At 42.9% G+C, this 14,172-nt stretch overlaps 2 protein-coding genes across 3 annotated transcripts in view; one reads left to right on the top strand and one right to left on the bottom strand.

Moving 5' to 3' along the window:
• The window catches only part of LOC139392792 (pyridine nucleotide-disulphide oxidoreductase domain 1), a 783,634-nt gene that overhangs the window by 204,474 nt on the left and 564,988 nt on the right, over positions 1 to 14,172 (bottom strand). The gene's annotated exons all lie outside the window — the stretch shown is intronic.
• The window catches only part of LOC139392786 (SLIT-ROBO Rho GTPase-activating protein 1-like), a 35,856-nt gene that overhangs the window by 20,002 nt on the left and 1,682 nt on the right, over positions 1 to 14,172 (top strand). For both annotated transcript variants that reach the window (XM_071141039.1, XM_071141038.1), the window contains 13 exons: positions 7 to 204; positions 299 to 383; positions 661 to 688; positions 805 to 838; positions 919 to 979; positions 1,136 to 1,213; positions 1,299 to 1,433; positions 2,066 to 2,171; positions 6,900 to 7,121; positions 7,342 to 7,415; positions 7,804 to 7,984; positions 8,345 to 8,458; positions 11,629 to 11,950. In XM_071141039.1, the coding sequence (XP_070997140.1) occupies positions 7 to 204; positions 299 to 383; positions 661 to 688; positions 805 to 838; positions 919 to 979; positions 1,136 to 1,213; positions 1,299 to 1,433; positions 2,066 to 2,171; positions 6,900 to 7,121; positions 7,342 to 7,415; positions 7,804 to 7,984; positions 8,345 to 8,458; positions 11,629 to 11,950 (1,638 nt within the window). The remainder of the gene's footprint in view (positions 1 to 6; positions 205 to 298; positions 384 to 660; positions 689 to 804; positions 839 to 918; positions 980 to 1,135; positions 1,214 to 1,298; positions 1,434 to 2,065; positions 2,172 to 6,899; positions 7,122 to 7,341; positions 7,416 to 7,803; positions 7,985 to 8,344; positions 8,459 to 11,628; positions 11,951 to 14,172) is intronic.

Raw genomic sequence — 14,172 nt, 5'->3', positions numbered from 1 at the left:
ACCCAGGTGAAGAAGACATGGGGGGCCACTCTCACCACCCTTCAGGACATGACAGTGCTGGATGACTATGACGTTTCCCAGAGTTTCACGCACAGCCCCTCTTCAGAGTCAGTCAAGTCCAGCGTGTCGGACGGCTACTTAAACAAACCCAGCCTCGCCAAGCGCCGTGCCAACCAACAGGAGACTGAGCTCTTCTACTTTACGGTGACACACACACACACACAGGCTAGATGATATAGACAGTTAGGTAGATGTACAGTTAATGAAAGCTGCATGTTCTTCTGTCTGTGGTCCACAGAAGTTCCGTGAGTATCTGGAGGGCAGTAATCTGATCTCCAAACTACAGGCCAAACACGACCTACTGAAGAAAGCCATGGCCGAGGGTAAGAGACACTCTCTTGCTTTCTCATTCTTTCTCGCTGTCGACCCTCTTTGTCTCTGTTAGCCTGGTCCACCATCTTGAACGCTGCGCTCTCGTTTTGTTTCACTTGAATCCATGTCGGGAAACAGAATGTAAGCTCGCAATATCAGGATGGTTGAACGAGGCTCTCTCTCACTGCCTCTTTTACGGCTTAGAAATATGCCTTGTGTGCTAATGCCCTCCCTGTCTGACAATTAAACTCCTCTCTCTCTGTCTGCCTGTCTTTCACGTCTCTCCAGGGTATATAGCAGACACGCTGACTACCAGGTACAGCTCATCATTGACTGAAGCACTGTTTCTATCTTTTAGATTGTCTCACGTCTTGTCTTTGAGCTCTGCAAAACAAAACTGAGTCACTCTTGTCTCTGTTTCTCTCCTTCTAGCCGTGGACGAAAGAACTCCCATAGCAAACACCAGGTAATGTTTCCACTCTTCCTCCTGCTGGTTGTGTGGTTGGCCTCTGCTGGTTGCTTAATTGCCTGGATGTGTTTTTTTAGGATTCGACTAAAGCCATTCCTCTGCTGGTAGAGAGCTGCATCCGTTACATCAACCTCCATGGTGAGTCCGACTGTTGAAAATAACATGGTGGATCCTCCACTTAGCCTATTTAGGGGCTAGGGGCCAAATCCATACCGCTTACACCTATCAAGCCCTTTCAAGTTCCTCTGATGTGTACTGACTAGACTCTCATAACCGCCTCCCCATCTCCGTCAGGTCTTCAGCACCAGGGCATATTCCGTGTGTCGGGGTCACAGGTGGAGGTCAATGACATCAAGAACTCATTTGAGAGAGGTGAGAGGTCATTGTGAGGTCATCATACTTGTGCTTCCAGGTCAGGGGAGAGGAAACTGACCATGTCCGTCTCTCTGTTGTCAAGGTAATGACCCCCTGATTGACGAGGAGAATAACCATGACATCAACTCGGTGGCCGGTGTACTGAAGCTCTACTTCCGGGGGCTGGAGAACCCCCTCTTTCCCAAGGAAAGGTTCAACGACCTAATTTCCTGTGTTCGTGAGTAGCATTTCCTTTCTCTATGCTGTGGGGAGGTGGCGAGACAGGAGGACAGGGGTCTTTTAATGGGGGGGGGGATGTTTATTTTTTTGTGTGTATGCAATTAGTGTGTGTGTTTTGAAAAAAATTAACAGCTGTGAAGGTTTTGTGATTTACAGTGACATTTGAACAGCTCTAACATGCAATGTGTTGCAAAAACGACCTCATCAGCAGTCGATACGGCCCATCAAAACTTATTTAAAATGCAACAGATTCCAATTGCTTTGCATGCTTCACTTAAATGCAACTGTTTGTTTTAGGTCTCCATAAATGATCAGCGGCTGTTCATTGACAAAAAGAGCAGTTTTGAAATGCAGTAATAAAAAGTCTTATGAGTAATACATTACATTTTGGCACTGTCAAAATGGGTCCCTCTCTCTCTCTCTCTCTCTTCCTCCCACACACAATCTCCCAGTCCCATTTCTTTGTCTTCAACTCAGTTTCTTTCTGTCTTTCTGAAACACACACAGAGCTAGCCGCCTCTCTGTGGGCTGCTTATATTTCAGGATGTGTCAGGATTACACCTCATGAGTTCCTGGGAATATTACTGACAGCTGGTGTGTGTGTGTGTGTGTGTGTGTGTGCTCCCACAGGTATAGAGAGCCTGTATGACAGAGCTCAGTGTATTCGTAAGATTCTACTGGGTGTTCCACGGGTGACTCTGGTCGTGATGAGATACCTGTTCGCTTTCCTGAACCAGTGAGTGTCTGTACGCTAACACAGAACCACACATTAACCACGTCTGGGTTAATATAGAACCCACAGAACCAGTAATGAGTTAGTCTAGAACCAAGCAGAACCAGGTCTGGACTAGTCTATAACATAGAAACACACCGAACCAGGTCTGGACTAGTCTATAACATAGAAACACACAGAACCAGGTCTGGACTAGTATAGAACCAGTACTGGACTAGTGTTGAACACACAGAACCAGTACTGGGTTAGTTGAGAACACAGAGAACCAGTACCGGGTTAGTCTAGAACACATATGTCAGAGTCAAGGCCCGCGGGCCACATCCGGCCCGCAAGAAGGTTTTTTACGGCCCCTGGGATGATCTTGATTTATTATTAGAACCGGCCCGCAGCAAGCCGGCAGCCCGCAGATCTTTTACACGCACCAATACTACATTTCCCACAATGCAAAGGTGACGCACCGAGCAGTAGGCTGCTTCATTTCAATATTTATTGGCACAGCAGTCGTCAGCATCACAGTAAAATTAACTTTCAGATACCCATCAAAAATGGCAAAACGGAAGGTGGATACTGAGAACCGGGGGTTTCAAACAAGGTGGGAGTCGGAGTATATGTTCACGAAGGTAGCTGGAAAACCTGTGTGTCTTCTGTGTGGAGAAAGTGTGGCGGTACTGAAAGAGTATAATCTGAGACGACATTATGAAACGAAACACGCGGACAAAAACAAGAATATGGACATGGAACAAAGGCTACAAAAGGCAGAGGAATTAAAACGAGGCCTCAAATCTCGACAGGCTCTGTTCAAAAAAGCCAAATCACAAGGCCAGGCTGCTGTCAAGGCCAGTTTTATTTTGGCAGAAGAGATCGCTAAATCAGCCCGGCCATTTACGGAGGGGGATTTCATCAAAAACTGCATGATTAAAGTTTGTGACGAAGTTTGCCCAGAAAAAAGGCAACTCTTTTTAAATGTGAGTCTGAGCAGAAACACCATTGCCGAGAGAGTAGACCAGTTGTCCATCAATCTAAAAGAGCAGCTTGTGAAAAAGGGAAAAGATTTTATTGCATATTCCTTGGCTGTGGATGAGAGCACCGACATTTCTGACATTGCCCAGTTGTCAATTTTCATCCGCGGAGTGGACTCCAACCTAAGCGTGACAGAGGAGTTTTTGGCTTTACGTCCTATGCATGGCACAACTACGGGGCATGATTTGTATGAAGAGGTGTCAAGATGTGTAAATGAGATGGAGCTGCCTTGGGAAAAACTCGTGGGTTTGACAACCGACGGAGCACCTGCGATGTGTGGACACAGGAGCGGACTGGTGGCGAAGATACGGGAAAAGATGCAAGAGGAAAACGCGACAGGTGAGCTGACAGCTTATCATTGTATCATACACCAGGAAGCGTTGTGCGGTAAAGCCTTGAAAATGGAGCATGTAATGAGCATCATCACGCGCACAGTTAACTTTATCAGAGCCAAAGGTTTGAATCACCGCCAGTTCAAGGCATTTCTGACGGAGTTAGAAACGGAGCATGGTGATTTGCCTTATCACACAGAGGTGCGATGGCTAAGCCAGGGAAAGGTGCTTCAAAGATGTTTCGAGCTTCGTGAGGAGATTTGTCTTTTCTTGGACAGCAAAGGGAAAGACACAACACAACTCCGAGACGAAATGTTTCTGTGTGAAATGGCTTTTCTGTGTGACATTACGAGTCATCTGAATGCAATAAACTTGCAGCTGCAGGGTCGGGATCGTGTCATCTCTGATATGTACAGTACAGTGAAGGCATTTAAAACCAAACTGACTCTGTGGGAGACGCAGATGCGGAAAGAAAATTTGAGCCACTTTCCCAGCTGCCAGACCATGAAAGAGAAGCTCTCTACCAGTGCGTTCCCGAGCACACAGTTGGCTGATAAAATAGGTATGCTTGCCGCTGACTTTCAACGCCGATTTGCTGACTTTGAAGCACAAAAAAGCAGGTTGGAACTGCTCGGTAACCCATTTGCTGTTGACGTGGAAAGCTCACCACCAAACCTCCAAATGGAGTTGATTGACCTCCAATGCAATGATGCACTGAGGGCAAAATATGCGGCAGTGGGTGCTGCGGAGTTCGCCCGTTTCCTCCCCGGCACAATGCCCCAGCTGCGCATCCAGGCTGCTCAAACGTTGTCTATGTTTGGCAGCACATACCTGTGTGAACAACTGTTTTCTTTGATGAACCTGAACAAAACATCACACAGAAGTCGACTTACTGCTGAACACCTCCACTCAATTCTGAGGATTTCTTCAGCTCAGAGCCTTACCCCGAACATTGATGAACTTGTGGAAAAGATGGGACACCACCAAGTATCACCCTCAACCTCAAACAAGTGAACATTACTGTGCAATCACATATTTAGAGTTTTTACTCAGTTCAAGTTTAAAAGTTAAAATTTAATATTTGTTTTCACTGCATGTTACTTCTCCTTAAACAAAGTGTTGTTTTTGATTAATAGATTTTTGCACTTTATTTTTTTGTATTTCAATCCAATTATATTTTAAAAATATTTCAGTTGAGTGGATGATAGAAAATTGCTATTATTGTTTTTTCTTTGAAGTAAATTTAGCCCACTTTTGCTAAAATAGAAAATATAGTCTACTGATGGTGCCTTGAATACCGGTTTCTTTCATTTAATGTTCATGTTATGGGGATATTTATATAAAGGAAATTTGTCTTTTGTGTCTGTTGAAAATTAAAGATTACTGACAGAGCCATAAGAAAATATTGCTTTATTTATCTGATCATATTGTAATATATTTGTTAGGTTTTCAGTAGGTTCAATTAGGTTCACTAGACTATATGCGTCATTTAAAATTTTTTCAATGAACATTCGAACAGTCCGGCCCTCGTCTTGTAGCTGATTTTTTTATTTGGCCCTCCGTCCATTTGACTTTGACACCCCTGGTCTAGAACATATAGGTCTGCAATAGTCTAGATCACACACACAACACGGTCTGTCACGATGTCTCATCTCTGCAGCTCCAAATAGAGATGGAGGAGGAAGTGTGAACGGGAGGAGAGGGAGAAGTGTGAGGTGCTGGTGTGATCTACCACAGCAGATAATGTTAGATTGCAGAATGTTATATTACAGTATTCGGTACGAGTATGATGGACATTCAGTTTACTTCTATTTGTATCCTGGAGTGTTTTACTTCCTGCTTTTATTGCTGGCTCAGTAGCCCACATGTTTTATTTAACATTGTTATCAGGAAGTATTCCAAAAGCATGGAAATCTACATATGTGCTGACACTCCATAAGAGTGGGGATACAAATGATCTTGACAACTGTCACCCCATTTCAATACTACCTTCTTTAGAAAAGATTCATGAATCCTTGGTTAATGTACAACTTTTTATCGTTTTATCTGATAATTGCATTTTTAATATAAACCAATCAGGGTTTAGGCCTGGGTGTAGTACTACCACAGCAATCATGCTAGTTGTTAATGATATTGTCAATGCCTTGGATGCTAAAAAGAGCTGTGCTGCCTTGTTTATTGACCTGTCAAAGGCGTTCGACACGGTTGATCATTCTGTTTTGCTGAAGAAGTTATAAAAAAAAAATAGGCCTGGGATATACAGCCAGTTTTATGGTTTCAGAATTATCTTAGCGACAGAACTCAGGCCATCTTGACAGATTGGTTTGAATCTGAATTTCTTGAGAATCAAAAAGGTGTTCCTCTGGGTTCGATTTTGGGTCCAATATTGTTCACCTATATGAATGACATAGGAAACAGTGTTGATACTTGTAACATTCTCTATGCAGATGCCAGTTTTGTATTCCTGTGCCACCTCGGTGCAGCAGGCCATTCGTGAACTTCAGCATGACTTTGTTTCAATTCAGAAATCACTTACAGATCATAAATTGGTGTTAAAATACAAGTAAAACCAAGCTCCTGCTGTTCTCTAGGTCACGGAATGACCCTGAGGACCTGCATAATTGCGCTACAAATGGAGCCCAAATTGAGCTTGTTTCTCAATATAAAGTACCTGGGTGTCTGGACTGATGACAAGTTGTCCTTCGTAACGCATATAGAAAATCTGACTAAGATTGTTTTTTTTTATATCGAAATAAATCATGCCTCAGTATTGAAAATGGGAGAAAGATTGTTCAAACAACGCTTCTCCCTGTATTGGATTTTGGTGATATTGTTTACATGCACGCGGCAGCCTCTATTTTAGGACTCATTGTAGTCTGTATAAAAATGTGGGATGGAAGAGAGTAAGAAGAGAGCTGCATTCTCTTATTGATTTCCAAAGCAATCTGACAGACACTCCCTTCATATGTAACTTCATGAAGTTAAGAATCATAAATGACCAAATCCCTTCTCAGGAATGGATAACAATAGGCCTCCACGGATTTGGGAAAATCTGCGGGGTTTTTTTTTGCCTCTAATCTGTGGAACAGTCTGTAGAGTTCACTGCAGTTACATGTGCTGGTGCCACTCGGGCAGTTTACATTAATGATTGAGGACCTCTGTAGTTTAATGGGATTGCTTTTATTCAATACGTTTATTTTGTTATTGTGTGCTGAATTATATTGTTTTATACACAATGTATATGTATACAGGGCTCTGTTGTAAAATAGATTTTGAATCTCAATGTGACTTAAATCAAGTTTTAAAGAAAAAATAAGGGGGAAAAAATAAAGTGATGTGGTGTTTAAGTACTAACATTTGCCCTGTGCCCCCTGCACAGCTTATCCCAGTACAGCGATGAGAACATGATGGATGCTGGGAACCTGGCCATCGTCTTCGGCCCCACCCTGCTGCCCACGCCCGACGCCCTGGACCAGGTGGCCTGCCAGGCGCATGTTAATGAGGTCATCAAGACGGTCATCCTGCACCACGACATCTTCCCCGACCCCCCGGAGCTGCCTGGGCCCGTCTATGAGAAGTGCATGACTGGAGAACAGTACTGGTGAGACAGATGGACTATACTGTATACTCAAGCCTTGCAACCATCTGTGCTTTTATCATTCTGTTCATCCATTTTGTGAAATATCAAGAGGGCCCGGTTCTACCAAGTTTGTCTAGTATTGCTGACTGCTGCAGTTATGGTACTTACACTGCCTTTTTCTTCCTTCTCCTCCCCCACACCCAAACTCTTTCTCTCGCTCTCTCCCCCTCTCCCTTTCTAGCGAGAGTCCGTTCAGCGAGCCGGGTGGGGAGGCGGAGCCCGACGGCGGCACAGAGACTCAGACCAGTGAGGAGGGTATGCTTTGACCTCTACACAATCACCCAGTGGGCTTCTCTCTCTCATCCACCAATGGATAGAGAGCTGTCTCCATGGCAACAGCTAGCATAGAGACCCCCCTCTCTCCCATTGTGGGGGGGAAGGGGTGCAGTGGGGTGATGGTTAGCTAAGACTCTTATGCTCTGATTTCTCTTTCGCGTCCACCTCGTTCCTCATTGGCTGAGCTCGGGCAAGGTCGAGCTGGGGAGATGAGTTATTGACAGGTCCCGATCATACGATCTGGCTCTTATCGCTCCTTTCTCTCTGTCCTTCTGCCTCCCGCTTCCTGCTTCCTGCCTCCTCTCTCTGTTTCTCTCTTTCTCCCTCCCCATCTTTCTTTCTCTCTCCGTTTCTCTCGGTCTCTCAGAGGGGGAAGCAGTAGAAGCGGTGGCCAGGTTTGACTATACAGGCCGGTCGGGGCGGGAGCTCTCCTTTAAGAAGGGAGTGACCCTGCAGCTGTTCCAGCGTGCGTCACATGACTGGTGGGAGGGGCGACTCAACGGCACCCATGGCCTGGTGCCTCACCAGTACATAACACTGAAGGACAGGCAAGTACACGGCTACAGCATAGCTAGCACATAGCATACACGCTAAGTAACACAACCATGCCAAGAGAAGATGTCTGTAAAATATGCCTACAGCGGCATCCCGTTGTGGACTGTTATCAAATTAACTGTAGAATGAGGAATTGAAGTATCAAAGGAACTGCCCATTTTTTGATTATTTAAACTTGTTTTGGGGGATTTATGGATTGACGACCTAAGTTAATTAAATTGCAGTGAACAATTACTGGACACTGGTATTGATTGACTGATTTGATCATTTGTTTGATTAGTTACAGTGCCTTATTGGTAACAGGTTTTGTTTAGTGTTGATTATTTGATAAGAGGTGCTGTGTGGTGTTTCAGGCCTGACTCTGCATCGACAGTGGACAGCGACAGTGGGAGCACTAGCAATGACGACAAGAAAGCCAGAAGTGAGCTGAACTCTCCTACTGACAGACAGCCAGAAACCTACAACAGGTCAGTAGCTAGTTTGCCTGAGAGGAGGCCAAATTACAGAGGAGGAACCTCTTGATGCAATTAAAGCATTTAATTCTGGGAAAACTCCAGGGCTGGATGGCATACCAAACTTTTTTTTGATATACTCAGAGGACCATTATTAGCATGTTTTAACCACTCCTATATAAATAGTAGATTATCGGACACTCAACAAGGTCTGATTTCATTATTACTGAAACAGGATCCAAGTAGTATATTTAAAGATGCAGTCCATTTTTTATTTATTTTTTTAATCGGAGGGATCATACACTTCAATGTTGTGATGCAAAAATTCTAGCTAAATACTTAGATCATCGAATTAAAAAGGTTTTGTCAGTTATTAATCCTAATCAGACAGGTTGTTTTACATGGACGATATTTTGAAGATAATAAGACAAGTACTAGAAACAATAGAACACGATGAAATATCTGCAAAACCAGATTTGGTTTTCATAGCTGACTTTGAAAAGGCTTTTGATAAAGTACGACTGGAGTTTATATATAAATGCCTGGAATATTTCAATTTTTTCAATTTTGGAGAATCTCTTATAAAATGGGTTAAAGTTATGTATAGTAATCCTAGGTGTAAAAAAGTAAATAATTGCTACATCTCAGAAAGTGTTAAACTGTCAAGAGGAGTAAAACAAGGTTGTCCACTATCAGCATATCTATTTATTATTGCCATTGAAATGTTAGCGGTAAAAATTAGATCCAACAATAATATTAAGGGATTAGAAATCCATGGCTTAAAAACAAGTGTCATTATAGGCTGATGATTCATATTTTCTTTTAAATCCACAATTAGAATCCCTCAACAGCCTCAGAGGATAAAGATAATTTTTCTAACCTCTCTGGATTAAAACCAAATTATGATAAGTAAATATTGCGTATTGGATCACCAAAAAAATGCTACTTTTACATTACCGTGTAGTTTACCAATAAAATGGTCTGATGGGGATGTGGACATACTCAGTATACATATTCCGAAATAAATAAATGATCTGACTACAATACATTTTTGCTGAAAGTTAGCAAAAATACAGTGGAAAAATCACCCTGATTAACTTTTTGGTCATATCCTAGCTTACCTATTTGATTATGGTTTTGCCTACACCAAGCGACTTGCTTTTTAAATGATAAACTCAGCAAAAAATGAAACGGCCCTTTTTCGGGACCTTGTCTTTCAAAGATACTTCGTAAAAATCCAAATGACTTCACAGATCTTCATTGTGAAGGGTTTAAACACTTTCACGTGCTTGTTCAATGAACCATAAACAATTAATGAACATGCACCTGTGGAACGGTCGTTAGGACACTAACAGCTCACAGACGGTAGGCAGTTAAGGTCACAGTTATGAAAACTTAGGACACTAAAGAGGCCTTTCTACTAACTCTGAAAAACACAATGATGATCTGTGAAGTTACTTGGATTTTTACTAATTATCTTTGAAAATCAGGGTCCTGAAAAAGGGACGTTTCTTTTGTTTTGCTGATATATATATTTTTTTGCTATATATATATATATATATATATATATATGGGATACAAACTTCCCAGCTATGCAGATTTTGCTGCGGGGAGGCAGTCATTTTATTATTTATTTATTTTGGTACTGTCCATATGTAGCTCGTTTTTGGTCACAGGTCCAGGAATGGCTGAAGAATTGCAACATTTACCTAGAGCTAACACTGCAAATACTGGGTGATTTTTAAAAGTCAGTCAATTGATAAATAATATAATTATTTTAGAAAAAAAAAAAATCTTTAATTTACAATCTGTAGAAACCATGAGAATAGAAAGGTTTAGTACATTTGTGAAGCATCACGGCACAGCAAAGAGAAATCCAATATGGATGGTGTTAAGAGATAGATGGGAGGGGTTAAATGGAGCTGAAGGGTGGGACTAATAAGATAAATGTAAAACATACAGGGTTTATAAAATGTATATAGGTTCCGAAACTTTTGAAATAACAGTTGCAAATAGAAATCAAACTGGATGGACATCAGAAATAGAGGAAGGCCAGGACTAAAAACAATCAAAATATAACTATTGTGTCTGTAAAATGTGTATAGTATGTATAAGCTGGAAGTAGAAGCCTAAGTGTTGTTTAATAGTTTACTTCAATTGGGGGAGGGGTGGTAGGGTTTGTGGGGAATAATAAAGGAAGATAAATTCTAAAAAGTTATATGTTTATGTATGGTATGTATATCAATACATATATTTACCCCAAAAATATGGGGGATTGGAAGCGACAATCTATCAGCAATATTAAGCTGATCCACCCCATAAAAAAAAACAACAGGTCAGTAGTTACTCTGCATGAGACCTACAACAGGTCAGTAGTTACTCCGCCTGAGACCTACAACAGGTCAGTAGTTACTCCGCCTGAGACCTACAACAGGTCAGTAGTTACTCCGCCTGAGACCTACAACAGGTCAGTAGTTACTCCGCCTGAGACCTACAACAGGTCAGTAGTTACCCCGCCTGAGACCTACAACAGGTCAGTAGTTACCCCGCCTGAGACCTACAACAGGTCAGTAGTTACTCCGCCTGAGACCTACAACAGGTCAGTAGTTACTCCGCCTGAGACCTACAACAGGTCAGTAGTTACTCCGCCTGAGACCTACAACAGGTCAGTAGTTACTCCGCCTGAGACCTACAACAGGTCAGTAGTTACTCCGCCTGAGACCTACAACAGGTCAGTAGTTACCCCGCCTGAGACCTACAACAGGTCAGTAGTTACCCCGCCTGAGACCTACAACAGGTCAGTAGTTACCCCGCCTGAGACCTACAACAGGTCAGTAGTTACCCCGCCTGAGACCTACAACAGGTCAGTAGTTACTCCGCCTGAGACCTACAACAGGTCAGTAGTTACTCCGCCTGAGACCTACAACAGGTCAGTAGTTACTCCGCCTGAGACCTACAACAGGTCAGTAGTTACTCCGCCTGAGACCTACAACAGGTCAGTAGTTACTCCGCCTGAGACCTACAACAGGTCAGTAGTTACCCCGCCTGAGACCTACAACAGGTCAGTAGTTAATAACACACCACCGATCTATAACTTGCACAAAGCTAAGCTAGCGGTTTGTGGAGTGTATATTTAGTCAAGCGCTAATCTTAGTTAACGGTCTATACTGTACGTCTCTCGACAGCAGCCACCGCAGGAAGCGGACTGACATTTTCCGCCGCCCCCTCGGTCGCTCTAAAGACCATGGTAACGTGGGTGTGTTGGAGAGGAACTCGCCGCCCGTCACTGGTCACTTCAGCCCGCGGGAGCTCCTTCTGGGGCGGAGCACTGGCTTAACCCCGCCTCTTGACAGCCCCGAGCGTCGGCGCCGTTCCACTGCTGCGGTGACAGTTACCGTGAGCCGCCACGATTCGCTGCGTCGGCCTGAAGACACGCCCATCCGGCGCTCCAGCAGCGGGCAACACGGCTTCAGCTCCAGAACCCTGGACCCAGACACACTGGCACAGGTACTCTCTCTCTCTCTCACACACACACAGTTGAAGTCGGAAGTTTACATACACTTAGGTTGGAGTCATTAAAACTTGTTTTTCAACAACTCCACAAACTATATAGTTTTGGAAAGTCGGTTAGTACATCTACTTTGTGCATGACACAAGTCATTTTTCACAGATTATTTCACTTATATCATTGTATCACAATTCCAGTGGGTCAGAAGTTTACATACACTAAGTTGACTGTGCCATTAAACAGCTTTGAAAATTCCGTCATGGCTTTAGAAGCTTCTGATAGGCTAATTGACATAATTTGAGTCAATTGGAGGTGTACAGTGCATTGCGAAAGTATTCGGCCCCCTTGAACTTTGCGACCTTTTGCCACATTTCAGGCTTCAAACATAAAGATATAAAACTGTATTTTTTTGTGAAGAATCAACAACAAGTGGGACACAATCATGAAGTGGAACGACATTTATTGGATATTTCAAACCTTTTTAACAAATCAAAAACTGAAAAATTGGGCGTGCAAAATTATTCAGCCCCTTTACTTTCAGTGCAGCAAACTCTCTCCAGAAGTTCAGTGAGGATCTCTGAATGATCCAATGTTGACCTAAATGACTAATGATGATAAATACAATCCACCTGTGTGTAATCAAGTCTCCGTATAAATGCACCTGCACTGTGATAGTCTCAGAGGTCCGTTAAAAGCGCAGAGAGCATCATGAAGAAAAAGGATCACACCAGGCAGGTCCGAGATACTGTTGTGAAGAAGTTTAAAGCCGGATTTGGATACAAAAAGATGTCCCAAGCTTTAAACATCCCAAGGAGCACTGTGCAAGCGATAATATAGAAATGGAAGGAGTATCAGACCACTGCAAATCTACCAAGACCTGGCCGTCCCTCTAAACTTTCAGCTCATACAAGGAGAAGACTGATCAGAGATGCAGCCAAGAGGCCCATGATCACTCTGGATGAACTGCAGAGATCTACAGCTGAGGTGGGAGACTCTGTCCATAGGACAACAATCAGTCGTATATTGCACAAATCTGGCCTTTATGGAAGAGTGGCAAGAAGAAAGCCATTTCTTAAAGATATCCATAAAAAGTGTTGTTTAAAGTTTGCCACAAGCCACCTGGGAGACACACCAAACATGTGGAAGAAGGTGCTCTGGTCAGATGAAACCAAAATTGAACTTTTTGGCAACAATGCAAAACGTTATGTTTGGCGTAAAAGCAACACAGCTGAACACACCATCCCCACTGTCAAACATGGTGGTGGCAGCATCATGGTTTGGGCCTGCTTTTCTTCAGCAGGGACAGGGAAGATGGTTAAAATTGATGGGAAGATGGATGGAGCCAAATACAGGACCATTCTGGAAGAAAACCTGATGGAGTCTGCAAAAGACCTGAGACTGGGACGGAGATTTGTCTTCCAACAAGACAATGATACAAAACATAAAGCAAAATCTACAATGGAATGGTTCAAAAATAAACATATCCAGGTGTTAGAATGGCAAAGTCAAAGTCCAGACCTGAATCCAATCGAGAATCTGTGGAAAGAACTGAAAACTGCTGTTCACAAATGCTCTCCATCCAACCTCACTGAGCTCGAGCTGTTTTGCAAGGAGGAATGGGAAAACATTTCAGTCTCTCGTTGTGTAAAATTGATAGACATACCCCAAGCGACTTACAGCTGTAATCGCAGCAAAAGGTGGGCTACAAAGTATTAACTTAAGGGGGCTGAATAATTTTGCACGCCCAATTTTTCAGTTTTTGATTTGTTAAAAAACTTTGAAATATCCAATAAATGTCGTTCCACTTCATGATTGTGTCCCACTTGTTGTTGATTCTTCACAAAAAAATACAGTTTTATATCTTTATGTTTGAAGCCTGAAATGTGGCAAAAGGTCGCAAAGTTCAAGGGGGCCAAATACTTTCGCAAGGCACTGTACCTGTGGATGTATTTCAAGGCCTACCTTCAAACTCTGTGCCTCTTTGCTTGACATCATGGGAAAATCAAAAGAAATCAGCCTCAGAAAAAAGTTGTAGACCTCCACAAGTCTGGTTCATCCTTGGGAGCAATTTCCAAATGCCTGAAGGTACCACGTTCATCTCTACAAACAATAGTACGCAAGTATAAATACCATGGGACCACGCAGCTGTCATACCGCTCAGAAAGGAGACAAGTTCTGTCTCCTAGAGATAAATGTACTTTGGTGTGAAAAGTGCAAATCA

Source organism: Oncorhynchus clarkii, chromosome 33 (assembly GCF_045791955.1).
Source record: "Oncorhynchus clarkii lewisi isolate Uvic-CL-2024 chromosome 33, UVic_Ocla_1.0, whole genome shotgun sequence".
NCBI classification, from domain to species: domain Eukaryota; kingdom Metazoa; phylum Chordata; class Actinopteri; order Salmoniformes; family Salmonidae; genus Oncorhynchus; species Oncorhynchus clarkii.
This window is presented reverse-complemented; position numbering and strand designations above follow the sequence as displayed.